The following is a 27,991-nucleotide window of genomic DNA, read 5'->3' as shown; positions in this document are numbered from 1 at the left end:
GTCATTAATGGGCAAACATACCATTTGAATCAACGGAAGAGCTTCTGGACAGGTGAACTTGCAACTCCTTTTGAAACCGTGGTGGGACAGTTAGTCTCTTCTCAGACCTAAAATTCAAAGGAAAATTGCTTGAAATAATTCTCCTGGCTGTGAATAGCATTCCATTTGCTTACAAGACCTATACATAAAATGTAATATATTTCACATGCTCCTAGCAGCCCCCTGCACAAGATCAGTATTCACAATGTCCTGACTTGGAAGAGAGCCTGATGAGCAGTAAGAAGACAATCAACAGGTGGTTTCTAGGTTTTCTTATTATCCCAACTATTGTCAGAAGCAAAACATCATGGTTCAGCCCCAGTTGGCAACTACCTCTAGGGTTGAGGTAGGTGGTAGGTTTTCCATCCCATTTCCTCATGTTTTCTCCATGGTCACGCAGGTAGAACCATAGGGTGCCCCATGGTGTGTATCGTCTCTCTTGAGCAAAGGGACCCTTACTCCTAATGGCTGAGATACTGGTCCATACTGGTGGGGAGTAGAACATATCCTCTTCGAGCTGCTGAACCCACTTCTGGGACAGTTTCTCCAGAGACAAGACAAGAGAGGAAGAGATATTTGCTTCATAATCCCACCGTCTATCAATCACCTCCACCACTGTTGGTGCCTCGTCATCTTTTCAGGACATTATCGCCAATATGTTCACATGCATCAATGGTGCACTCCCTACAAACTTTCCCAACGTGGGTTGTGTGCACTGGGCTTCATCTGGGTCTTTGGATGACTGTTGATCATCTAAGTCATTATATATCACCTCAAGCACAGCTAATTCCCTTAGATACTGGATACCTTTCTCCACAGTCATCCATTTCCTAGGTCATATACAATATCTTCCTAGAAGGGTACCTTTCTCTCACACCGGACAGGAGTCACCTCCAGAGGCTGAAGGCTTGTTTCCCTTTTCCAAATGCTTTGTCAATGCCCCCTTCCCTAGAAAGGGATCCCAGTTGTTTGGCTTCCTTCCCCTCTTATTCCAGGCTGCTGGCCCCGTTACCCCAGCATTGGAGCAGCCAGGTGACAATGTGCTCACATGAATGATGGCCGAAATCTTTTCACACATCTCACAGCTCATTCAAGGATAGGGGTTGGGTAGTTTCCATTTCTTGTACGAGTTCGTCCTCTTCCTTCTCCTCTCCTCGTGATGGCCCTGCTATTTCATCCTCTCTTTCTAAAGGAGTTGACTTCCTCTTCCAGGATTTCTTCTTGTGTATGGGGGCAACTGATACTGGCATTGGTGGATCCTCTGATTCAGCTGCAACGCTTGACACCGCGGTCGGGGCAGCTGCAGCATCTATCCAGGGGGTTTGACTGGCCACAGTGCTTGTCACCGGGGTTGGAGTAGCTGCAGCATCTGTCGTGGGGGTTTGAGTGGCTGCAGTGCTTGTCGCTTTCCTTGTCTTTGTCTCTTTAGATCCAGAGGCCTTCTCTTTCCCTTGGGGGTTCTGAATTGTGTTAAACAGGGCTCGATAGCCATGGGCCAGGCCCCAGCACATTGCAGTGATTTATATCTCTCTGGGATTGCCAGCGTGACAACATACTTCCTCCAAATATTCTACTAATCCTTCAGGATTCTGCACTTGTTCAGGAGTGAAGTCCCACAACACTGGTGGTGCCCACCGTCTTAGGCACTTGCCCATACTACCCCACATACCCTGGCACCCGTAGCCATTGAGCCTTGGGGCAGATCTCTGGATGATATTCTTAAATTGCTTATTAACCTTAGACAGAGCTGGAACAGTCTGCCAAAGCAATATCAACTGACACATCTTAACTACCCAAGGATGTTCAAGATACTGAAAAGTTGTTGTAATGAAGGAGCAGGCATTATAGAAGATGGTAGCTAAGGTGCCATTCTGTATTTCCTCCATTAAAAAAACAACTCTCAGAGGAGGAGGCATAATTGCTAATTGTATCCATGAGGTGGTACCCGACGCACAGTAACAGCTTCAATATAAATTCAAATACCAAATAAAACTCAAGGCCAATGTTTTTAAAAACAACTCTCCCAAGCAAAACATCACTAATGACAGCAGAGCACAGCAGACCACAAAAACCAACACCAATCTTTAACAGACACACCAAATCAAGAGTATGGTGCCAATCGGATAAACTAATATTGAGAACAGAGTCTATGCTGTGACCGGCAACTGTTATTATCTCACGCCTTTGGGCCCCACGTTGGGCGCCAAAAAGGATTGTTGTGGTTCAGCCCCAGTCGAACAACTAAACTCCCCCCACCTCTGTGGGATGGGGGAGAGAACCAGAAGAGCAAAAGCAAAAGCAAAAAACTTGTGGGTTGAGATAAGAACAATTTAATAATTAAGATAAAATAATAATAATAATAATGATAATAAAAAGAGAAAAAGGGAAGAAAGCCAAAACAGAAATGATACAACCACTCACCACCCGCCGACTGATGCTGCCGGTCCCCAGGCCGCGATTGCTGCTTCCCTCTCCCGGCCGGCCCTTCCCAGGTAACGTACCGGGCATGACAGTACACGATATGGAATATCCCCTTTGGCCAGTCTGAATCTGCTCTCTTGGCTGTGCCCCCTCCCCTCTCGCCTTCTTGCGTGCCCGGCAGAGCATGGGAAGCTAGAAGAGTCCTTGGCTAGTACAAGCACTGCCCAGCAACACCTAAAACATTTGTGTGTTATCAACATTGTTTTCATACTAAGTCCAAAGCACAGCACCGTGCCAGTGAAGAAAATTAACTCTACCCCAGCTAAAACCATGACAGCATTAAAATGACATTGGCAAAAGGAAAGCATCTGGGCTTAATAACACAGTTGATGGTCTTCTGTTTGATACGTTCAGCCTCACTATTTGGTCTTTTATCTGGATGGTGTCTCAGTCTTGCTGTTGAACATGATTATGCTCACCTTCTTGGTGGCCACGTCAAAGTCTACTGAAAATATTTGGCTTCTGAAGCCAGGGGAACACATAAAACTACACAGGAACTCAAGGTCTTTTTTGTGTACACTGTTGCTACACTGTTAAAGACATTCCTCTCTGAGGTGCTGTCCCACAGAAAGGACACAAATGTCATGATTGCAGGTGTTCTTCTGAGGTCCCTCAGAGAGCAGCAGCTTATACTTGGAGCACATGCAGCACAATGAGCTCCTGACAATGAAGAGGTCACGGCAGTGTGTAGCTCACTAGGACAGTTTTGGAAACAATCAGCTGTGGAATAATTACATACACTGTAAGCAAAAGGGGACAAGAGTTGGAGAAAAAGAGTTCAAAGACCAGGACCAAGCACCTCCCAAAGACACATACCCAAGGAAGAACTGCAGTGGAGAAGTCAGTGTGGCAAATGCACCAAAACAGCTCTCCATAGAACTATGGCAGCTTGCTGTGAACACCAGGCACCTCCAGACCACAGCAGCCACTACACATGCACCAAGCAGGCTCCGCAGGTGGTCTCTGCCTAAGGGGCCAGTAGGGAGACCAGCTGTCTCTGGAGTTTGGGGACATCTCTGGAGGAAACCACAAACTTCACCAGCTGCAGAAACATCAGGGGTGATCTTCCCAGCTTCACCTGGGCTCTCAGAAGGTAGGAGAGGGGTCAAGTATGATGCTGAGGCTAGTAGCATGTGCTGGTTTTGGCTGAGAAGGGGTTAATTCTCCTCACTGTGGGGGTCGGCTACCTTTCCAGCTTCCCGCGCTCTGCCACGTGGTGGGGGGGGGCTGGGAGGGGCAGGGCCATGGTGGGGATGGCTGACCCCGACTGGCCAATGGCAGGTTCATTCCATACCATGTGACACCATGACCAATATATTGGGGGGGGGGGGGCAGTTGCAGCGCCAGCGCGGAGGCGGCACGGCGTCGGGTCGGCGGGCGGCGAGCGGCTGCGGCGCGGGCAGTTTGTTCCGGCGGTTCGTTCCCCCTCTCCCCTCCCTTCCCCCCCCCCTCCCCCGGGGCTTTGCGCCTCTCGTTGTTCTCCTTTACATTGCATTTCTACTGTTGTTTTCTTTTAATTTTAATTATTAAACTGTTCTTATCCCAACCCACGAGCGTTACCCTTCTGATTCTCTCTCCCATCTACCGGTGGGGAGTGAGCGAGCGACTCCGTGGGGCTGAGCTGCCGCTAAACCACGACAGTCTTTTTGGCGCCCAACGTGGGGCTCAAGGGTTGGAGATAACAACAGCTGCTGGTCACAGCACCATGTTGTCCTTTTTGCAGTTGGTGTTAAAAATCGGTGTTGGTTTGTTGAATCTGCTGTGTTCTGCTGTGATTAGTAATGTTTTGCCTACAAGATTTGTTATACACTCGTTTTCAGCTTTATCTGGTATTTGGGGTTTTTGCTGAAACCGTTACTGTACTTCAGATACCACCTTGTTGAGGCAATTAGCAATTATACCTCCTCCTCTGAGAGATTTTATATGGAGGAAATACAGAATAATACCTTTGCAACTTTGTTCTATGATGTCTGTGCCTTTGTTACAACAACGTTTTTGTACCTTGAACATCCTTGGGTGGTTAAGGTGCACTTATTGTTAGTTTTTGGGCAGGTTGTTTTGGTTTTGACTAAGCAACTTAAGAATATCACCCAGAAATCTGCCCCGAGGCTTGATAGTTACGAGTGGCAGGGCATGTGGGATAGCATGGGCAAATGCCTAGGGCAGTGGGCACCCCCAGTGTTTTGGAGTTTCACCCCCGAACAAGTAGCAGAAACTGTTCAAGGAGAAGGTGAATCGAGCCAGTTTGCAGAGGTAAAGGCCATCCAGCTGGCCTTAGACATCGCTGAACGGGAAAAGTGGCCAGTGCTCTATCTCTATACTGACGCCTGGATGGTGGCAAATGCCCTGTGGGGCTGGTTACAGCAGTGGAAGCAAAGCAACTGGCAGCGCAGAGGCAAACCCATCTGGGCTGCCACATTGTGGCAAGATATTGCTGCCCGGGTAGAGAACCTGGTTGTAAAGGTACGGCATGTGGATGCTCATGTCCCCAAGAGTCGGGCCACTGAAGAACATCGAAACAACCAGCAGGTGGATCAGGCTGCCAAGATTGAAGTGGCTGAGGTGGATCTGGACTGGCAGCATAAGGGTGAACTATTTCTAGCTCGGTGGGCCCATGACACCTCAGGCCATCAAGGGAGAGATGCAACATACAGGTGGGCTCGTGATCGAGGGGTGGACTTGACCATGGATATTATTGCACAGGTTATCCACGAATGTGACACATGCGCTGCAATCAAGCAAGCGAAGCGGGTAAAGCCTCTGTGGTATGGGGGACGATGGCTGAAATATAAATATGGGGAGGCCTGGCAAATTGACTATATCACACTCCCACAGACCCGCCAAGGCAAGCGCCATGTGCTTACAATGGTAGAAACAACGACTGGCTGGCTGGAAACATATCCTGTCCCCCACGCCACTGCCTGGAACACTATCCTGGGTCTTGAGAAACAAGTCCTGTGGCGACATGGCACCCCAGAGAGAATTGAGTCAGACAGTGGGGCTCATTTCCGAGATAGCCTCATAGACACCTGGGCCAAAGAGCACGGCATTGAGTGGGTGTATCACATCCCCTATCACGCACCAGCCTCTGGGAAAATTGAACGGTACAATGGACTGTTAAAAACTACACTGAGAGCAATGGGGGGTGGGACATTCAAGCACTGGGATACACATTTAGCAAAAGCCACGTGGGTAGTCAACACAAGGGGATCTGCCAACCGAGCTGGCCCTGCCCAGTCAGAAATCCTAGATACTGTGGAAGGGGATAGAGTCCCTGTAGTGCACACAAAAAGTATGCTGGGCAAAACAGTCTGGGTTCTTCCTGCCTCCGGCAAAGGCAAACCCATTCGTGGGATTGCTTTTGCTCGAGGACCTGGGTGCACTTGGTGGGTGATGCGGGAGGATGGAGAAGTCCAATGTGTGCCTCAAGGGGATTTGATTTTGGGTGAAAACAGTCAATGAACTGCATGGCACAATGTGAACTGCTATATAATACTGTGTGTCACCTCTGTGTTGTACCAATGATATCAGAGTACGAGCCTCCCAACCCATGGAAGATCAACTATGAAACAAGCCGTGCAGCAGTGATGGAACGATGACTGACTCGGTATGCAGCAACCCAACGCCACACACCATCTCTCCCACCCGGAAAGACTGATACAACAGATGGAGCCCAGAGTCATGGACTGGATGAACTCAATGGACATTTTTAATGGACATTGTACAGGGAAGGTCCATGAACTAAGGGAATGATGTCTGTATTATGTTAAAGGATGGGAAGGGGAGGGGTGGTGGTTGGTACGGTTGTATTGCATCATATGGGACCTGGGCATGGTGTAAATGGTATGGAATAAGGGGTGGAGAATGTGCTGGTTTTGGCTGAGAAGGGGTTAATTCTCCTCACTGTGGGGGTCGGCTACCTTTCCAGCTTCCCGCGCTCTGCCGCGTGGCGGGGGGGGCTGGGAGGGGCAGGGCCATGGTGGGGGGCAGCTGACCCCGACTGGCCAATGGCAGGTTCATTCCATACCATGTGACACCATGACCAATATATTGGGGGGGGTGGGGGCAGTTGCAGGGCCAGTGCGGAGGCGGCACGGCGTCGGGTCGGCGGGCGGCGAGCGGCTGCGGCGCGGGCAGTTTGTTCCGGCGGTTCGTTCCCCCTCTCCCCTCCCTTCCCCCCCCCCTCCCCCGGGGCTTTGCGCCTCTCGTTGTTCTCCTTTACATTGCATTTCTACTGTTGTTTTAATTTTAATTATTAAACTGTTCTTATCCCAACCCACGAGCGTTACCCTTCTGATTCTCTCTCCCATCTACCGGTGGGGAGTGAGCGAGCGACTGTGTGGGGCTGAGCTGCCGCTAAACCACGACATAGCAACAGGACATCAAGACTAGCAGAGTATTAAGGTAGCCCTATGTGCCTTCACATGGATCTTTAATCAGAGCAGATCCACAAATCAAAGAGGCCTCCCACAACCCTGACAGGGTTGTCAGGCCCCTGTGCTGGGAGACGGAGATAGTATGCAGAATGAAGTCCCAGTTGTTGAAGACGTGGCAGTCACTGACCTGCTCCTTCACCTGGATGTTCACAAGTCCATTGGGCCGGATGGGATCCACCCAAGGATACTGAGGGAGCTGGCAGAGGAGCTCACCGAGACACTCTCCATCATTTATCAGCAGTCCTGGTCAACCAGGGAGGTCCCAGATGACTGGAAACTAGCAAATGTGACGCCCCTCTACAAGAAGGGTCGGAAGGCCTGTCAGCCTGACGTCGGTGCCGGGAAAGGTCATGGAGCAGATCATCTTGAATGCCATTACGCAGCACATGCGGGACACCCAGGGGATCGGGCTCAGCCAGCATGGGTTGATGAAAGGGAGGTCCTGCCTCACTAACCTGGTCTCCTATGACAAGGTGACCTGCTTAGTGGATGAGGGGAAGGCTGTGGACATTGTCTACTTGGACTTTAGTAAGGCCTTTGACACTGCCTCCCACAGCATTCTCCTGGAGAAGCTGGCTGCTCATGGCTTGGACACGTGCGCTCTGCACTGGGTTAAAAACTGGCTGGGTGGCCGAGCCCGGAGAGTGGTGGTGAACGGAGTCAAATCCAGCTGGCGGCCGGTCACGAATGGTGATCCCCAGGGCTCAGTGTTGGGGCCGGTCCTGTTCAATATCTTCACTGATGATCCGGATGAGGGGATTGAGTGCACCCTCAGTAAGTTTGCAGATGACACCATGTTGGGTGGAAGTGTCAATATGCTGGAGGGCAGGAAGGCTCTGCAGAGGGACCTGGACAGGCTGGATTGTTGGGCCAAGGCCAATGGTATGAGATTCAACAAGGCCAAGTGCCGGGTCCTGCACTTTGGTCACAGCAACCCCACGCAACGCTACAGGCTTGGGGAAGAGTGGCTGGAGAGCTGCCCAGCAAAGAAGGACCTGGGGCTGTTGGCTGACAGCCGGCTGAACGCAAGCCAGCAGTGTGCTCAGGTGGCAAAGAAGGCCAATGGCATCCTGGCTTGTATCAGGAATAGTGTGGCCAGCAGGAGCAGGGAGGTGATCATGCCCCTGTAATTGGCACTAGTGAGGCCACACCTTGGATGCTGTGTTCAGTTTTGGGCCCCTCACTACAAGAAGGACATTGAGGTGCTGGAGCGTGTCCAGAGAAGGGCAATGAAGCTGGTGAAGGGTCTAGAGAACAAGTCTTATGAGGAGCGGCTGAGGTAATTGGGGTTTTTTAGCCTGGAGAAGAGGAGGCTGAGGGGAGACCTTATCACTTTCTACAACTACCTGAAAGGAGGTTGTAGCGAGGTGGGGGTCGGTCTCTTCTCCCTAGTAAGAAGTGATAGGACGAGAGGAAACAGCCTCAAGCAGTGCCAGGGGAAGTTTAGGTTGGATATTAGGAAAAACTTCTTCACTGAAAGGGTTGTCAAGCACTGCAACAGGCTGCCCAGGGAGGTGGCGGAGTCTCCATCCCTGGAGGTATTTAAAAGAAGGGTGCTTGAGGATATGGTTTAGTGGTGGACTTGGCAGTGATACTTTAGCGGTTGGACTTGATGATCTTAAGGGTCTTTTCCAACCTTAACGATTCTATGATTCTATGACTCACATCTCTTCTAAGCAGCATCTTACAAGATTTAACATGAACTTGTCTCCCTCTCTGTTTTACTGACCCCGTAAGATGAAACTTCTGCTCCTCCATCAGCTATGGGGTATCATTACACCAAAAATAATATTTCTGTTCTGGGTCACGTCCCACAGCATTAGCAATGAGAACAGCAACTGCCCAGCACAGCAGTTTCCAAAGCAGGAGAGGCGTGCCCAGAAGTGCTGAGCAGCATATCAACCACAAGCACATTTCTGAAACACAAGTGGGACAACACTGAAAAAGTACAAAGGCAGTGTCACCCACACGAAACCCCAACACACATTCACACCTTGCACTTGTTGGGTATCTGAAAAAGATTCTTCTAGCACTCCATCTGCATCACAGCTCTACCTTCTGGGCACAACTCAGATACCCGCACAAAGCAGCAGCACAGTCTCTTCTTACAAGGTGTGCTGTGACTGGTCATGCAGATCCTACAAGAAACCCAGGATCCCACCTCTCTATACATATATTTATCAGCATGGACAACTCCAAGCTGGACAGATACCCAAGGAAAAAAGTCCCCTTAAGGGAAGAAGACTCAGAAGAGACTACTGTCATTGCTAGGCAGCAAGCAAAACCATCCCCTGAGCTAGCCACACGGGTAATGGAGGCTGTTCTGCTACTGCTACCTCCCAGTAGGAATCCGTAGCTGTATTCTAGTCCTCACAGTGCCACATACCACTTCTATCACCTTAAGCCACACAGAAGGTGACATGGCTGACAGGAGTGCATGGTAAGCCAGCAGAAACTGCAGCAAGCTTTCAGCAAGTAAGAAAGCAGATGTTCCTCTCTCAAGCCATGCCATCTGGAACACCTTGAAAAGGAACCATAAAGAGAGAACTGGTGATTCCCTTATGTTGCATGTGAAAGCAAATGGGATTTGGGATTTCTCAGTATTAAGAGACTTCATGTGGTATCTTCCTGTGCTTTCTGCTGTGGTTCAACAGCTTCCCAGGGAACAAAGCGGTGCTAACATCATCTCTGAGCCCTGTTATCATCAGTTGCAAGCCCTGCAATCAGAGAAGGATCCTGTGATGCGCTGCTTGCTCACGCAGACCACGGTGGTTTTATATCACCAAAGACAGGATGGAATGCCGCCAGGCAGCGGCAAGGCCCATACACTTCTCCCCAGCATGTAGGTATGAACAACTCAGGTGCCTACAAGGCCTCATGCTCCACAGCTGCTAGAAACAGCTCCCTGCAAGAGGCCTCTAGCCACACCGGCAGTAAGAGGACACATCAGCTGCCCAGCTCTCCATAAATGCCTGACCAGCCATGCAGACATGCCAAGCCCTCATGCGTAGCTCTAACCGAGCAGCCAGTTACGTTTCATTCCCACAGTCAACTGTCTCAGAGTGAACGGAAGGCATGCCCTTCCCTGCCTATCGCAAGGTAAGGCCCATGCCATCCAGCTCGGCTGTTTGGCCCTTGGACAGTGCTATCTCAGCAGCAGGGCCAGGTGGCAGCCAGCAGCAAATGCTGCCAGCTGGTCCAAGCAAGGGATGACGAAGCGTCTCAGCCAGTTCTCACCCGTGCCACTGCCTTCCAGACAGCCTCGGGACTCTGCAGTTAGTCTTACAAGCAAGTCTCTCCCACCTTCTGTGGTTGTGCAGGTCCACAGCAACATGCTCATGACATGAACTTACCGAGTGATTGCTGCAACAAAGACAGCCTGTCAGACCCTGCAGCAGTGTCTGCAAGAAGGCCTGGGAGGGCAGCAGAAAACAGCCTGGCACAACTGCAGCTACCTTCAGCATCTCCCCCTTGTCATCTGGGTGTGACAGAAGGGGGAGGAGAAACAGCCTGTTCTCTTTCCACCCAACACTACACAGTGGCAAGCCCCAGAAGCTGTGGACACGGAAGTCTCTCAGCAAAACACCATAGGGAACTAGAGAGGCAGGACACAGACTCTGGCAGCAACAGGGGAACTGCCATGTGCAACCTCACTGTGGGGCTTCACTACACGACGCTGGGTGCAGCACCAAGACCAGCCAGCACCCAGACAAAGCCTGGGAGCACATCCTGCCCGGGCAAGTAGCACAGGTCCGCCACAGCAGGACAGATGCTCAACAGAGAAGGAGAAACTGAAGACACGTAAGTGTAACTGTGAGAGAACAGATATGCTTTGCTATGACTTTGGGAAATGGAGAGGCAGGGCAGGTGTCAGAAAACAAACCCAGAGAAACTGCACAAAGGCAGCACCTCAACCCAGACTGGGAAATGGGGCAGAGACTAGCTCTGTTGCCTTCATGACATCTCTCAGCCACTCTGTGCTGAGAATGCTCAGCCACTCTCACAGGCAAGTGCTGGCACTGCTGCTGTAACAGTGCTCCCGAGTCTGTGCCGGACACCTACGGGGCTGGTGTGAGCCCAGGGTTTCTGGGGATGCTGCTCACACCTCCACTCATTCACACACTGGTTGGAGGTCAGGACATCCTGGCTCAAAGCAGCCTTCACTCCTGCATTCTCAAAGCACAAGCAACCACAGCAGCTCTGGGGCACAAAACATCCCCAGCAGCAAGGACATCAGACGTGGATCTTGCCAGTCCTGCTTCAAACCGGCCAAGCTGAAACAAACTAATCCAGTCACGTGAGCCATTACACAACCTTGCATTAAAACAGATTATGTGCCTCTTCTCCATGAACCCTCCCTCTAGTATGTCCCCAAGCTAACAGGACAGCATATGGACCCTTTGCAACAGCAAAAGATGTCTTCTCCTCCAGAACTACCTAGGCCAAAGCACCTTCACTTGTAGCTTCTCCTCCTGAGCAGGGCAGAAACAGACACCAGAACAAAAGCAGGAGAACAGTGTTACCTGAAAGCAGCTCAGGGGAACCTGCCAGAGAAGAACAAAGATGGCAACACAAGATGGAGCACGCTCCATTAGAAGAGCCAGAATAGCGCTGACATCCACTTAATTTTCCTTCAAGCATTACAAAGATTCAAGTACTACAAAACACCTTCTGGCCTTCCAGTAACTAACCTGGAGTGAACTGTAAGTGCTCTTTCTGCTCTGCCAGTCCAAGGACAAAGGATCTCTGCCTTTTAGGGAAGTGCCACTTCAAAAAACCCAGCTCATCTAGACACACAGAAGAAGGAAGGCCTATGCACAACTGCTCCAGCATCTCTCCTGCACAGCTGGTTGGCTTGGCCCTTCTCTCCCTTGGGCAGCAGCCGCCTCAACAAAACAGAGCACATAGCTGGTGACATGTTTCTCCACCCAGCTCCCCGCTCAGGAGGAGAACAACAGGGCTCAGTTCAGGCCATGCTCATGTCATTCGCAGCCGTGGTGCACAGAGGCCCATCTCAGGCCTCCTCGCCCCTGCTGGGGCCCGGCCTCACTCCCCTCACCTGCAGCACACAGCACATCTCTGCCCTGGCCTCCACCTCCAAACCCTCCACTCCATACACTGCCGCTGCCACCTCCTCCGGTTTCCTTGCTCCTGCCACTGTTCTCCTCTTGCCCACCCCACCTTCACTGCCTCTGGCCCCTGCCGCCATCACACCCGCCTCTGCACTGATCCAAACTTCTGCCCGGCCATGTCCCAACAGCTGCTGCTACAGCCACAGCCCAGCTGCCCAGGGACATAAGGACGGTCTCCCACCCTCCAGAGGATCCCTGCCCCAGAGCAAAGCCCCTTAGACCCATCTGGCAGCCCCAGGGCTGCCTTCCCCCTCCCTGAGGCACCTGCCCACTCCAACAGCGCTAGCACCACGGGCAACTTCCCAAAAAGCATGACAGCAGAGCACTGCCATAGCAAAGGGCCCTCTGTGGAGCAGCAGGAAGGTTATGAGGCAGTGCTGTCAGCCATCAGTAAAACGCTACACTCTCAGGCACAAAAGCTGAAGTAGCTCCTGCCCTCATGAGTGCTCTGGGCACATCCTCACCTCCCCTCTGGCACCCACACGCCTGACGCACACGGGGCTCACGCCGGCAACTGGGGCAGGGTGCGCTGGCTTTCTGTGGGTCTTCCAGAAAGAGCAGGCACCACGGCAGGATTAAGCTGTCACTCTGCTCCGTGCCACTTCACAGCTATGCCGCCGTGGAAGCGGCACACCGCTGCCATTTCCATTCAATGAAGGCTGTCTTCTAACCCATCCTGGTGACCCGCAGAGGATTACCACCACAATCAGAGCTCCAGCCGACTTAGCGCAGCCACAATGAGGGAACAGCAAACGCTTTCTCGCCACCGTCAGCTGATGGCCCAGGGTGGCCGAAAACAACGCAGAAAGAGAAATGATGGGGCAGCACTTGGCTAAGCCACCTGGATTAGCCAGGCTCAAAGGGGGCTGAAAACCAGCATGTACTGCTAACCCAGCAAAACTGCAGCTCCAGCCCTCATCTCACTTCACCCAAACACCGTCAGGCAGCTGCTGGGCCCGAGCACACCAAGAGGGGCCACAAACACTAACGCTGCAACGGACGAGTCAGGCAAGAGGAGAAAGAGCAGCCACCTGCAGACAGCCATGACTCTGAACATGCAGCTTCACCTGTCACCTACACACAAACCTCCTCCTGCTGTCTACTGCACTGGCCACAACAGCTCCCCCCTGGGCCTGGGGAACAGCGACATCTCCATGCGCCCTTGGTGTGACACCTTCAGCCACATTTCTCCCCAGAAGACAGGGGACAAGGCCGGAGCACAGGGGAGCTGCAGCAGCATCCAAAAAGGCCTTTGCCTTCACCCGCCTCCCTCTGAGGTACCGACCCGCATTCAACCTTCACCTTTGGCAAGGGCGGGGACCTGGGCTCCTGTGTCCCAAAAAGCACTGCTGGCATGACAGCATCCAAGTGTCCGCCGCACTTCATTTCACCTCGCGCGCGCACACGCGCACACACACACGTGCACACACTGACCTGTTTACCACTGTGACGTGCCTCTGCATGGGTGTTTCTTTAGATGATCCACTCCCAGCAGCTGGAGGCAAGGCAGACCGGGTACTCTCCATAGTGGGTTTCACCACTCCGCACGCCACTCCCCTGCCTCGTGGCGGGCGAGGAACAGGCCTCTTGCTTCCTTCTTCGGGCACGCTCAAAGGCCTGGGCTGCCGCAAAGTTCCTTTGGGTTTTCCTAAAGAGTTTGCAGACATAGCTGTGAGTAGCGCCCTCCTCCACCCAACCCAAACACACTGCGAGCACAGCGCCTAACTCCCTCCAGGGAGTCCACGCTTTTCCAAACAACAGAGAAGAAGCACGCCCTCAGCCACACTCACGGGTCTCTTTGCTACACCATCGTGGCTCGCACCCAAGGACTCACAAACCACAATCTCCACCGCTACGCTGCAGCAGGGAAGGAGACAGAAGACCCGTCTCTCCTTATGCTCTCGGAAAAGCCGTGCACCTCTGAGGTGCCACAGCAGGCCGTGCCTCAGGTGGAACCTATGGGTCAGGCTGCCCTTTACCACCCAAGGGCAGCAGCAGCTCCCAGAGCTGCAGCACATGCAGCCTAACTTCACCTCCTTGGCCACCTCCTGCACCGCTACCCAAAGGGCTTCTTCTTCCCTACCCTGGCTTGCAAGCACCTCCTCCCAAACTCCCACCACCCAGCGGAGGTTACCAAATGACACCCGCAGAGCAACATGCCACACTGGCCTCCAGGCCACGCTGCGATAAACCGGCTCTCGCCCGCTTCACTCTCTACTTGCTGGCTGTACCACAACAATTTTGGTAGGCTCTAACACTTCCGAGGGGTAGTGCTGAGCGTGACAACGAACCAATGTGGGTGTACCATCATTGTCCTTTAACTGCGCTACGAGTCACCCGTTCAGCTTCCCAACTAGAGGGTAGCCTGATGGTGTGGGTGCAGGAGAGCAAGAAGACCCTTCGCTCCAGGCAAGGACAGGGGAATACGAACAAACTGCGAGACCCACTGCTGCTCCAAGCTGCCAACTCACAAGCACGTGGGCTTTGCCTGGGCCTGATCCCGCTATACCACATGACAGAAACATAACAACGGCACAGCAGTGAAGGAAAGCTGACCCACAGGCTCTGGGAACACTGCTGCAGCAGCTTATGAAAAGGCACAGAGAGATATAATGAGCAGCCCCTGGGCATCAGCAATGTCGTGGCACCAGGACATTTGCAGCAGCAATCAGAGCTGCTGAAACAGCCATGGAGGATGCTGCAGGGACTCCTCACTGCGAGGGCATGGCTCATTCCTGCCATTCTACAATGGGCTGAGCACGGCCTCAAAGAATGAGCAGGCTCATTGCCATACTCCTTGCCTGCATCTCAAAGCTGTTCCTCACAGAAGCACAGGCACATGGAAGTAAAGCCAAGCGTTCTCCAAGAACTGTTTTTGAAGATCATTCACATCTCACGTATGTGCTCGAGAAAGGCTTCCTCACCGACCATGGCTTGCAAGGACAAGCACTCTTGTCAACAACGCTCCCCGCTCCCAGGAACACTTCACTGGGACCGTGCAACTCGCGGCCATTCGTGACATACTCTCGCAGCCAAGGCTTTTGCTCCAGCAGCCGCACAGCTCTTTCACAAAGGCAGGCCCTCCACAGCTGCCTGGGGCTTACCTGCTAACGTGACTGGAGATGTGTTCTTCAGCCTCATCTGGCAGTTCACTTGTCGTCCCGTTTTCCTCTTGGAACTCCTCTGCCGGGCCACCAGTTGAGCAATTGGCACAGTCTCGCTGCAGGCAACAGCATGGCAAATGACCTTGTTGGAGTAGGAAGGGGACAGGGGAAAACAGTCAGTGAGGCCCAAGCTCATCCACAGCCCACAGAAGGACTTGCAACTATTTCCATGCCTGTAGCTGTTGGATCGTGCGGGCCTGCAGGCAGCTCAGCACAGGCTTCAGCAGCAGACACAGACCTTGGAGACCTCCCTCTCCTTTTGCAGCACACCTTAGAAATCAGCAGAGCAGACGGCCAGCGCCCCTCCATCCTCTTCCTACATTAGGTTGGGCTCCACTGGGGAACAGCCTGGTTTCTCACTCCCGTCCTACAGGCCCACCATCTCGCTTTACAACACTGGGAAGCCACAGGCTTCCAGCCTGCCCTTGCTCCCCCTGCCAAGGGTCCCCAGGGGCTCTGGGATCACTCTGGCCCTTCAGAGATGGGCTGCCTTTGGCTTGCTTATCAAAGAAACAGCACGGCCATCCTGGCTGCACAGGTCACCCTGCAGGCACCGGGGGCTAGCCCCCAACAACATCCCAGCCTTGGGCAAGCCCATGGCCACCTCCCCAGCCTCCTTAACAGCCTCTTGCCTCGACCTCCCATGCCATGTCTCAGCAATGCTGGCACAGGCCACCCCTTGAATGGATGCAGGAACCCTGCTCCAGTAAGTCCCCAAACTACAGGTCTAGCCATGCACTTTGCCTGACAGAGTAGATGCAAGCCCAAACTTTTGGGCCATTCAACTGCTAACAGCCTGCAAGAGCAGCTGGATGAGTACTCCTCCAGGGCTCCACAAGGACACAGGCAGCCACCCAAAAACCCCCAAGTGAAAAAAAAGGAGTCTGTGGTCTCAGGGGCCCTCTCCATGGGACTTAGCTATTAGGCTCAATGGCGGCGGTGGTGTACAGGCTGCAAAAGAGGCCCTCATGCCCAGCACTGCTACCCTCATAACCATGGCCCCCGACAAGCACGGGGATTGACAATTTAACACAGGAGCGGGGCAGGAGAAACTCGGGGACTTGGCCAGCACCTCTGAAATTTAGCAAACAGCAGCTCCAGAAAGGAACTTTTCTCACAAGCGAGGCAGGGCAACCAAAGCAGAAAAACCAAATGCCAAGAGAGAAATGGAAGCCATTGCTAAGCAAAACCAGCTTGCTCAAGGGCTCTCCTCAGTCCCCCAAACCGCCCAGGGAAACATGGGAAAGGGATGACAACGGTAGGAACAAGGCAATGCTCTTGACCTCCAGCAGTGCACTCCAGCTCGTCCTTCCCCTCCTCTTCCTCCTCCACTGCACACCCAGCACCTGCACCAGGCTGGCTCAACACATAGCCATTGGAGGGAGGCCCTCTCCTTCTGAGGGACAGCTCTCCCGTTCGAGGAGCTCCTGCTTAGAAATCAGACAGCATACGTGCTGTGCAGTCAGCACCTATGCAAAAAGCATAGCAGCAGCCTCCCCACTGCAGTGGTTAAATACAAGGAATCATGGAAGAACTGAGGCTGGAAGGCATCTCTATAGACCATCTCATACAGCGTCTCTGCTCAGAGCAGCATCAGCTAGACCTAGTTGCTCAGGATATTCTCTCCAGGTGCAGGACGTGGCATTCCCCTGCATTAAACTTCCTAGGGTTCCTGTTGTTCCATTGCTCCAGCTTGTTGAGGTCCCTCTGAATGGCAGCACACCCATCTGCTCTCGCAGTCCCTCCCGTCATCTACAGACTTGCTAAGGATCATCTCTACCCCATCACCCACGTTATCCATGAACGTGTTAGACACCATTTCCCCAGCATCGACCTCTGGGGCGCACCACTGGTGACTAGCCTCCTGAGGGGTTTTGTGCCACTGTTACGGGAGAGACTGTCAAAAGCCTCACTACACTTCAGATAAGCTACATCCAGTGCTCTCCCCTCATCCACCCAACCAGTCAGCTCAGTTTGGAAGGGTATCGCTTTGGTCACATGTGATTCTCATTTCCTAAGACCCTACTTGCTCCTACTTGCCTTCTTGTGTTTCCCATGTCTGGAACAGCTTTCCAGGATTAGTTGCTCAATCACCTTCCCAGTGACCAAGGTCAGGCTGATCAGCCTGCGGTTCCTCAGATCCTCCTTCCCAGCCTTCCTGAAGGTACAGGTGATGCTTGCTTTCTTCCCGTCCTTGGGAACCTCCCACGAACCACCATGACCCTTCAGAGATAACTGAGAGTGGTCTTGCAACAACATCATCCAGCTCACTCAGCACCCGTGGCTGCATTGCAACAGACCCAGGGAATTGTGCACGTCCAGCTGGTTTAAACGTTCCCTAGCCTAATCCTCCACCACAGAGGGTAAGTATTCCTTGCCCTGCACTTTCCCACTGGCCTCGGATGCTCATGGCTGGTCTTACCAGCAAAGACCAAGGCAAAGGCGGCAGTCAGTGCCTCAGCCTTCTCCATGTCCTGTGAGACCAGGTCCCCATTGCCGTTCTTCTGCAGGACCACATTTTCCCTAGTCATCCTTTTGCTCATGACGTACTTGTAGAAACCTTTCTTGCTGCCCTTCATGTGTCCCTTGCTGGACTCGGGTTCACATGGGCTTCAGCTTACCTGAGCCTATCCCTGCATGTTTGGACTGTGCCTCTATATTCCTTCCACCTCCCCCGATTCTGCTCCTGCCTCTTGTGCACATGCTTTTAATGGTAAAGTTAAGTCAGGGGCTCCTTGCTCACCCATGCGTGCCTCCTGCCACGTTGCTCTTAAAATAGCTGCTTAAAGAAGAGATAAACTTTGTCATACTGTGGTCTGTACCTGACAGAGTCTTAACTCATCTTTGTGAAAGGTGAACCTGGAATCCTTAACTCTTCACCCATGCCGAGATGTCTGTGCAAGAACCTGTGCAACATGTTCTTTAAGGACTTTCTTCGGAAGGATGCTCTCAGAACCAGCAGTGCTTTGGGAACTGATCTGAAGGTGATGGCTTCAAGTTGAAGGTGATGGCTGCCTTGGTTTTCACGTTGTTGAACTCACCAGCAATAAAGGCAGTCTTTCTCACGCCCGTGTGCGTGTGTTTGCCAGCATCTCTACATTCCTCCCAGGTCGCTTCTTCCTGCTCCCACCTCACGCACACTTCCTTTTCATTCTTGAGTTTGTCAGGAGCTCCTTGTTCATCCATGCAGTGCTCCTGCCACCTTTTTCCCCTGCTTGTTGGTGGGACACACCATTCTTGAAACTGGGGGAGGCAATCCTTGAAAATTCACTGTCTCTCCTGGACAACTCTTTTCTGCACGACTCTGTCCCATGCCAATCTTCCAAGCAGATCCCTGAACAGGCCAAAGTCTGCCCTCCTGAAGGCTTGTTGATACTACTGTTTGCTTTACTTCCTTCCTTTCAGGCTCCCACACACCACTAGTCACCGCAGCCAGGGCTGTCCCCAGCCTTTACATCCCCAACCAGTTCTTCCTTCTACATAAGAGCCAGGTCCAGCAAAGTGTCTCCTCTCAGCAGCCCACCACTTGTGTCAGCAAGTTGTCAACAGCACACCCCAGAAACGTCCTGGATTGCTTGTGCTTGGCTGTCCATCCCTCCAGCAGGTATGGCAGTGGCTCAAGCCCTTTGTTGAGGATCAGAGTCTGCAAATGCGAGGCTTCTTGCGGTTGTTGGAAGAAGGCATCACCTGCTTCATCTACTACTTCTTCTCAACCAGGGTATTTGTAACAGTCACCACAATGTTGCTCATACACTGGTCTGTCCTCTACCCATCAGCCATAAGCTCTGGCTGTCTCATCATCCATCCCAAGGCAGAGCTCCAAGCATCCCCACTGCTCTCACACTGGAGGGGCTCACAGAAACTCTCCCTCCTCACCATTCCAGCCCGTCATTCCTCAACAGCCTGTGTCCAGCCACAGCAGCACGCCAGTTGTGTCTGCTGTCACAACAGCTCTCCATGACCCCAGTGAGACTGCAGCTCTGAACGGCATGCAGACCTCCAGTTGCTCATGGTTGTGCCCCATTGTGCTGGCTTTGGCTGGGATAGAGTTAATTTTCTTCATCGTAGCCGGTATGGGGCTGTTGTTTGGATTAGTGCTGGAAACAGTCCTCATAACGCAGGGATGTTTTAGTTACTGCTGAGGAGGGCTTACACAGGGTCGAGGCCTTTTCTGCTCCTCACCCCACACCACCAGTGAGTGGGCTATGGGCGCACAAGAAGTCGGGAGGGGACACGGCTGGGACAGCTGACCCCAACTGGCCACACGGATATCCCACACCATACAATGTCATACCCAGCATATAAATCTGGGGGGAGAAGAGGGAAGGGGGGGACATTTGGAGTGATGGTGTTTGTGTTCCCAAGTCACCGTTACGCGTGATGGAGCCCTGCTTTCCTGGAGATGCTGAACACCTGCCTGCCCATGGGAAGCTGTGAATGAATTCCTTGTTTTGCTTTGCTTGTGCACGTGACCTTTGCTTTACCTCTTAAACTGTCTTTGTCTCAACTCACAAGTTTTCTCACTTTTACCCTTCTGATTCTCTCCCCCCTCCCACCGAGGGGAGTGAGCAAGCAGCTGGGTGGGGCTTAGTTGCCAGCTGGGGTTAAACCACGAGAGCCATGCTGTGGGCAGTCATGTACAGGCACTTGAGAGACGTGCCCATTTCCAGAGAAGGGCACGACAGCTTTCCTCATACTCCTGGCTAACAGCCCTTTCCCTGTTTCTGTGGGTGCATGCGGGATGCACCACCATCAGCCCTGCTCTGTTCTCAGGGACTCAACATAAAAGATTTTTTGTTCACACACAGTTTATCGTGGTTTCATAAATGCACGTTTTCACACCTATGGTACATTTCAGGTTTTTCCCGTCACTAACGTCAGAAGTTATTTGCAGCGTTTTCTTCCCTTGTGTTCACAACACTGTCGTCGTTCAGCCTCAGTCGGCAGCTGCTCGCTCACTCCCTCCACCCCTCTGGGATAGGGGAGGACGCTGCCGGTTCCCAGGCCGCGATTGCTGCTTCCCTCTCCCGGCCGGCCCTTCCCAGGTAACGTACCGGGCATGACAGTACACGATATGGAATATCCCCTTTGGCCAGTCTGAATCCGCTCTCTTGGCTGTGCCCCCTCCCCTCCCGCCTTCTTGTGTGCCCAGCAGAGCATGGGAAGCTAGAAATGTCCTTGGCTAGTACAAGCACTGCCCAGCAACACCTAAAACATTTGTGTGTTATCAACATTGTTTTCATACTAAGTCCAAAGCACAGCACTGTGCCAGTGAAGAAAATTAACTCTACCCCAGCTAAAACCATGACAATCACAGTGACTAAGTTTAGCATAAATGACGGTTTGAGTTAGAATAAATGTAGATGTAAGAAGAGATGGGGTGGATGAATGCACTTGCAGGAGAGCAAAGCAGCCTTCAAATTCCTCTTTTTGGAGTGGGCCAGTTATTCAAGCAGAAGCCAAAGTTTCCTTCGAGGAAGGTGCAACCCTGCGCTCCTTGTGGCTGAAGTGAAGCAAAGCAGGGTGCCTTGAAATGACACAACCACCTGTTGCACGTGCACAGCCATTTCAGTTTGAGTCCCCTTGCAGCGTCTTCTGTATACTGGATTTAATCCTCATCCTGTGTGGAAACTGGAGAACATACCTATCGCGTGAAAGAGTAATTGTCACCATTCTTCTTTCCTATATTCAGGAAGGCTAAATTAGTGATCGGTAGTAGCAAGAGGAACAGGGGAAAATTTATAAGATTGCCTTTTCAACACAACCAGTCCATTCAGCATCAGTTACACAGGCAATATTCATCTCACACAAATCCTTTGATTTAAGGAGCGTGTAACACGTAGCACTCTGAGATCAGTTTGTGTTATTTACTGCCCACTTCATAGGATTGCTTGTTGAACGCGTTTCTTGTGGTATGCCTTCGACAGCTGCCCTAGCTGTAAGCAAAGTCCTTCTAGGACTACCTGGCCTGCAGTCAGGATCATCAGCTGCTGGCAGATCTCTGCACGTGCGAGTGCGTCTTGCTTTCCTGACCCTCTGTTCCCAAAGGGATTAAAGGAAGAGGTAAGGGTCTCGGCAGCCTTTTTGGAGGTCAAAGTACTCCCAGAGCCAGGAAGAGAGACTGGCTGACTGCATGCTCTTGCAGCAGGCTTATGCAGGCTCTGACCTACAGTCTCAGCTTATAATGGAGCTCAAATATTCTGGAGAGATGTGAACAAAGAGCAAAGCATTAGACTGAAGTACTGCCCAGGTCTTCTATCCGGAAAGCATGTGGGAGCAGGCCCAGGTAGTTACCAGCCCACATCAGTGCATAACCACACTTGCCACCCTCTGCTCAGTGTCTGCCCTCGGAACACTCTGGACAGCAGCAACAGGAGGGCTGTGAAACAGCAATGTGGGCTCAGTCTTTGTGTCTCTCCTGCTCCCCAGGCGTTCTCAGGGTGCTTCCTCTCAGTTGCTTCAGTCATGCAGAGCATATTCAGCCCTCCTAAACCAAAGCTAGTCTTGATGAACTACCTCAAGACTCCTGTTTAGTAGCTTTCTCCTTTTCCACCTCCTAAAGCAACATTTCAGTCTCTCCTTACAGCTGTCACAGAGAAGGCACCGCCTCTAGTGCCACCCAAGAGTCCACGAGACTCTCAGCACACATTGTATTAAGAGGATAAGCAAGGCTCTCAAGGGAATGGGAGGATACCAGATTACACCCTGCAAGGCCCTAGTTAGAAACAAATGGCTATCTGCCAGAGCCACCATGAGGAAGCATTAAATGCATAAAAGCATCACAGATGTTCCCAGAGGTACCTGCATTCACGTTACTGATGTAGCTGCAGCTGATGCAGGCTTGGGCCAAGTGAAAAAGAGCCCCAAACTTGGACGCCTGCTGCAAAAGGGCAAATTCTGACAGTTGTAAAAATGCACCAAGGGAAAACCTTGCTTAAAAGCAGCCACATTTCCAGGCACCGGCACAAAACTCAGAACACCCCTCGTCACACTCTTCACAACTAACCAGGAAGACCTAGTTCCGAGCTCCCAGATGCTACCCCAACCCAGCTGAACCAACTAGGGGGCTCAGCCTTAAGGTTTGTCTCTCCAGACCTACCGTGACAGCCATACATTGTGCCAAACATCCACCAGCTTTCTCCTCTCCCACATTCTCCATAGACTTCAGGAACCCAGACATGGCTCTAGCGAGGGAGAGGCTTCAAGTTCTCCACTCAAACAGATCATCTGCAAGTCATGCAGCTAAGCCACCCATCAAGAGAATGCCTTCTAACTCAAAACCAGGAACTCCACACTATTGGACAAGGAGGCTTGTGGTCCTGGCAAGCTGTTTCCAAGCTAGCAGCCACTAGGAGACACAGGCTAGCGCAGCAAGGCCAAGGAATAAGAGAAAGCCCTCCCACCACACTAATATCCTCTGCTGACCTCTGCTAGACCTTCCTCTTGTCCTCTGCGCTGACTCCTTGTCCCTTGCACACTTGCGAATCTGAGGTGTTGCAACTTTCATACCAAGGCACCTCACATGCATGAGCTGTTCCCCACCTTGGCAAGCATTCACTGTCCTGTGGCACTGCAACTCATAACAAACAAGAGTGCTAAGCCTTGTCAGGGTTATAAGTAATAGCACCCACAACAGTTCCGCTGTAGAAAAAAGATGATGCTAAACCCCACCCTGAAGAATTGATCAAGACACACACACGAGTTAACTTTCTTTAAGGTTCCAGGATAAGCCACCAACATCCCTCTCAGAGATAGACATGCGAAACAGGGACCAGAGCTCTACAGTCACACAAACTGCCTTTCCAGTTGAACTGCTGTTTCCAGGAAAATGCCCTGCAACCTTCCACCTTCTGCAAACACAACTTCCCGGTCTGCATGCAGAGGCTGAAAAACAAGAGGCACTTGGTCTATGCCACAGCTCCACTGCTCCCAGCATTAGTGCACCACATGCATACTACAATACTTTCCTCAGAAATCCATGGCACGTGCAGAGGTAAAGTTATGAACGATACACACTTTACAAACACAAAAGACATTTCTGAACTGTAACTGGTTCTTACCTCTCCCATTTTGTTCCCTTCCATTCTGACCACTCCTGGGATGCTCTCCAAGTAGCCTTCCAGTGTGCCATGACCTAGGTGACGGAAGGGAATCCACTCGCCGGTCAGGGATTTGTATTCAGCCTGAAGCTCTGACAAAGGTATGCCATTTTTAAATGGATGAAGAACAGCTCGCAGTGTTTTTGCAATAAGTTCAGGCTCCTGCATCTTCACCTATACCCCTTCCACCCGAAAAGAAAAAAAAAAGGGGCATTTTTACATTCATGGGCTAAAAATAGCAGTTTTTACTGTTCAACCTCTCCAAACAGCAAGGATTGAGCAGCTCAGTGGCTCTTCTTTGGAGACCTTGATACTTCTTGTACAACAGGGCTGGTACTGCCAGCCAAGTAGAGTGTGGTATGAAACACACGGGGCACGACATCATCAATAAAAGCAAGCTGAAGGAGCACAGCAGCCACAGTACACGGGCTGGCCCTGCCGGCCAATCAGCAAATCAGCACAGACCACGTGGCCAGAAGAGGGGCATGGCTGCCAGGCCACGGCCCACAGAACAGCCTGCAGGGCCCGACTGCCACCGGCAGCAGGGCAGTGACCTTGGTGCCCACCGCCTGACGCCCACTGCTCCCTCCTTCTTGTACCACGGTGATACAGGGAGCTCATGGCCACTCCTCCCTCGCACAAACCCGCATCCCTGCACTGCAGGCGCCTGTCAGCTCCGCCAAGGAAACCACAGGCACTTGGGCCATGCCACTCTTACCCACAGGTGCACAATGCCTAGACTCCACAGACACCTCTTCAGAAAGAAAACCCAACAGAAGGGAAACTACTCCCTGTGAGCCATGGGCTGCACAGCAGGATGCCACAGAGGCAGTGCCAACACCACCCAGTCGGAGAAACACATGCCTGCCACTGTGAGCAAAGAAACTCACCAGAGAAACCTCCCCGCCACAATCATGGACCAAAGCTGGACAGAGCTCTTGCACAACCCAGGACCAGCCCTGCTCTCCAAGCCCATGCTGCACACGTGGCTGAGTCCAAACACTGAGCATGCTCATGTGCTTGAAACACCTCATCTTCACCCCACAGCAGCTAACGTGCAACATGAGCAGAGGCAGCAGTTCAGAGAAGGCAACTTCACTCTCCTCAAGCCTCTCTAGCTCAACTCATGACAGGAGAGTCCCTCACCCCCAAGCACACCAAGGCGAGCAAATGCCGCTCGCCTCCCTGCCCTGGGCTCTCTCCAAATGGCCGCAGCACCAGGCAGCTGTCTGCAACGGCACTACGGCTGTGCAGGACGTCACCTAAAGTTAGTTTCTGCTGCTCTTTACAGAAGCTGCCCCTCTCCACTCACTGTTTCCCTTTTTTAGGGGAAATCACCCTGGGCGACACACCAAGTCTAAAAGGAAGAGAAATCCCAACCCTCAGCGCATTTCAGACGCTGCGCCACACGTTTCACTCCACACAGAGACACTAACACTCTGTCTACTGTCCTGCACCCAATTTCACGATGGCCCAACTCAGGGGCCGGGCAAGGAAGCATGCATTAAGTCCTACCCTTCACCACTCCTTGAACTGTTTTACTTGATGCGTGCACAGCGCTTTACCAACCTGACTGCCTCTCTGTGCGTGTACACATACATTTACACACAGGGACACCCACATACCTACACCTATACAGACACCACGAATAGGTCTGTATAGGTGTGTGTGTTTGTTTACACACCTATGGCTCAACAAGCTGTACACACAAACACTTTGGCAGGAACAATGGAAGAAATTTTAGCATAACTAGTTCTACAACAAACCCCTGTCCATGTCTGGGTGGGGGGTGGTGGTGGGGGTGGTGCAGCAGGCAGGCTGCCACTGAAATCAGCTCAGCCACCCGCTCTCTGACAGGCTGGATACCCCCACAGCACCCAGCGAAGATGGTGCCTCTGCACAGCCCAGCTCACAGGCACAAAGGTGCTCCAGCTCCTTTACCCAACAATTTCTGCCCTTGCCGGTTCAGTGGGTTTCACTGGCTGCTCCTGCAACCACCTCTACCGCAGCTACCTCACAGCAGCCCCGGCTCAGCTGTGGCCCACAGTGTTACTGTGCCCAGGAGGAGGAGCACATGTTGAACACATGCACTTGCACATCTCCAGATGGCAACGGGCAGCAGCCACACTGGGCATTTAGCGCCTTCTCACATCCTTTCAGAGACTTAGCAGCTGGTGAACAGGGCTTTAAAGAGGGAGAGGAGATGGGGGTCATCTGCCAGAAGGAAAAGACCCAGGAAGCCCATATCTCCTTTGGATCCATTTGAGGGGACGTCAAGTGTTGGGCAAATTCATAAATCTCCAATTTATATTATGCTTCAATCATATAGAAAACCAAACCCCCAACACTGAGAAATGCACATAAAATGCAGTTGGTCTGCCGTTGTGTTCCAAGTCACATAAACACAAGAGGTATGGAAAAGTCAATGAGGGCATTTTTGGGGCCTTTTTCTCTACTCTTTCTTTTAAAGAATATACCAAAATTCTTACTTAATTCATATGGTTCTTGAAGTTCTCCTACCTGAACTACCAGAATTTAACTTACCGATCAGGAAAAATTAACACAATATCCATTGTGGCTGGGCAGACTGACAAGGAAGAAAATTTACAATAACCTGGGAAGGCAGTTTCAAAGGTTGATTTAAAAGAGGAAACTTCAATAAAAAAATGAAAGGGGATGGGGGTGGTGATGGTGTCATCAAGCCACCATCAGATAGCTCTGTAGTACACCAATACTAAAGGATTGAGTTAGGTCAGTACTAGGAAACAGGATACCATAAAATACATCCTCCTAAATTATACTATGAGGAGCACTCATGAGGACAATTCCCTTAGTTAAACAAAAGGGCAGATACTAAGGTTACTGCCCTTAATCAGGGCAGTACAAAGGTTAAACTGAATGTAGTCTTCAACTTACACCTTAATGACGTTCCCATTCCTGCAGCTACCAATAATGCAGAAGACTTGCAACGCAGTAGTGGTGACAATAAGCAACAGACCGATACATCAGCAGAAAGCTCAGAGCTGTTTCTGAAGCTTTTTTAACATTCTTTTTGTGGTTAGCTGCTATAAGGTCAAGTCATTGAACAGTTAGACATTCACCCAGCAGCTCACCATCCACACAGGACACTTCACTGGGCACACAGCCCGAGCAGCCACTATCAGTGAGTTAGGGCACATCATTCAAATCAGCCTTTTCCGGCATCTGAACAGAAACTTTTTCTCATATGCTTAAAACCGATTACCAGCCTCCAGTTGCAAAACGGTCTCCATGCTGCAGATTATTACGCAGGCTAACAAGAAGCGAGGGTAGCTTCCTGCGTAGAAGGACGGACCCCCCATTCTTTTAAAACACGGCAAACACAACCCTGCGGAACACAAGTCGCTCCGAAGGCACAAAGTAGTCACTAACCCGCTACAGTCGGGACAGTTTCTCTGTCACAGCGGAGCCGCTACGGCGCGGCAGCCTCTCGCTGGCCGGCAGCACCTGGCCCTCCGCACTGCCTCTCCCCCGAGCCCGGAAGGGCTCAACGCCCGATGGGGCTCCGCTGCTTCCTTACCACCGCCTCACCCCGATGCTTTCGGGCACCAGGCAAAGCCTCTTCCCCTGTCACCGCCGCGGGGCCGAGGCCGGGGCCGGGGCCGGGGCCGGGGCCAGGGCCGGGGCCGGGGCCGGGGCCGGACGGAGTGCCACCGCCTCCCTGTGAGGGACGGGACGGGACAGGATGGGATGGGGCGGGGCGGAGCTGAGCGGCAGCGCTGCTCGCGCGCCTAGGCAGCGGCCGCACGGCTCCACCCAGCGCCGCCCGCTCGCGCCCAACCGCCGCCGGCCGCGCCCCGCCCCTTGCCTCTCGCCCGTCCCGCCGGCATCGCCACGCCCTTGCCACGCCCCTGCCAGCATGCGGCGCATGCGCGCTCATCGACGTCCTCCCGCCCTCCGGGATGGGGCCACGTCGGGGCAGGCGCCATCTTGAGGGTGGGCTCCGGTCAGGGGGCTCTCTGCCCATCGGAACCCCTCACCAGGCACCCTGCGTCAGCGAGCCCTGCCGTCCTGCAGTTCCTCTGCAACGGCGTTCCCTTCTCTGCAGGTGTTGTCCGCTTCCGAGGGCTGGGCTGGAGGTGGTGTCAGGTCCAGCTGTGTGATGGTGGTGCAGCGGAGGTCTGCCGAAGCCAGGCATGCCCCGCGGAGGGAGACTGTTGGGGCACATGCCGGGGCCGAGGTGGAGGTGCTGAACCTCTCCTGAGGCGTGCCTGCAAAATGCTCGCAGTGGTGACTGCCAGGACTTGATGACAGCTGCCTTCTGCCACAAGCGTGACAGCCTCCTGAGGCGGCTTCACATCAGTGTCCAGTATTCTCTGACCAGGCTTTATTAGATACTCCACACATGGAGGGTCCAAACAAAGTTTGAGGCTATTTGCATTTAAAAGGTTTTTCTATTTAGTAGGGTGGTATGGCAATCACAGTACAAGTACGCATTACATTTTGCAGACTGTTGCATTTCCAGTACTGTAGAATCACAATATAGTTGTGCATCTCATTACTGGTCTCCAGAATATGCTTATTGTCAGAATGCTGGCTATCCCTAATTGCCTGGAAGGGATATGTGGGTTGCAGCCAGCTCAAGCTTGCAGCTCTCTCAT

General features: G+C 52.3%; 1 protein-coding gene across 8 annotated transcripts in view; it reads right to left on the bottom strand.

Annotated features, from left to right (window-relative positions):
• Positions 1 to 27,138, bottom strand: part of TDRD7 (tudor domain containing 7) — a 54,622-nt gene extending 27,484 nt beyond the window's left edge. Inside the window, exons 1-6 of one of the 8 annotated variants that reach the window (XM_064437828.1) lie at positions 27,008 to 27,136; positions 26,911 to 26,977; positions 23,313 to 23,525; positions 15,193 to 15,334; positions 13,523 to 13,736; positions 22 to 107 (exon numbers count right to left, since the gene is read on the bottom strand). In XM_064437828.1, the coding sequence (XP_064293898.1) occupies positions 22 to 107; positions 13,523 to 13,736; positions 15,193 to 15,334; positions 23,313 to 23,519 (649 nt within the window). In that variant the 5' untranslated portion in view covers positions 23,520 to 23,525; positions 26,911 to 26,977; positions 27,008 to 27,136. Of the gene's footprint in view, positions 1 to 21; positions 108 to 13,522; positions 13,737 to 15,192; positions 15,335 to 23,312; positions 23,534 to 26,267; positions 26,707 to 26,762 lie in introns of those variants that run through there. The other 7 variants (XM_064437827.1, XM_064437821.1, XM_064437822.1 and 4 more) reach the window with 7 other exon arrangements.
• Between the last annotated feature and the right edge of the window lie 853 nt (positions 27,139 to 27,991).

This window comes from Phalacrocorax carbo, chromosome Z (assembly GCF_963921805.1).
Source record: "Phalacrocorax carbo chromosome Z, bPhaCar2.1, whole genome shotgun sequence".
NCBI lineage: Eukaryota > Metazoa > Chordata > Aves > Suliformes > Phalacrocoracidae > Phalacrocorax > Phalacrocorax carbo.
This window is presented reverse-complemented; position numbering and strand designations above follow the sequence as displayed.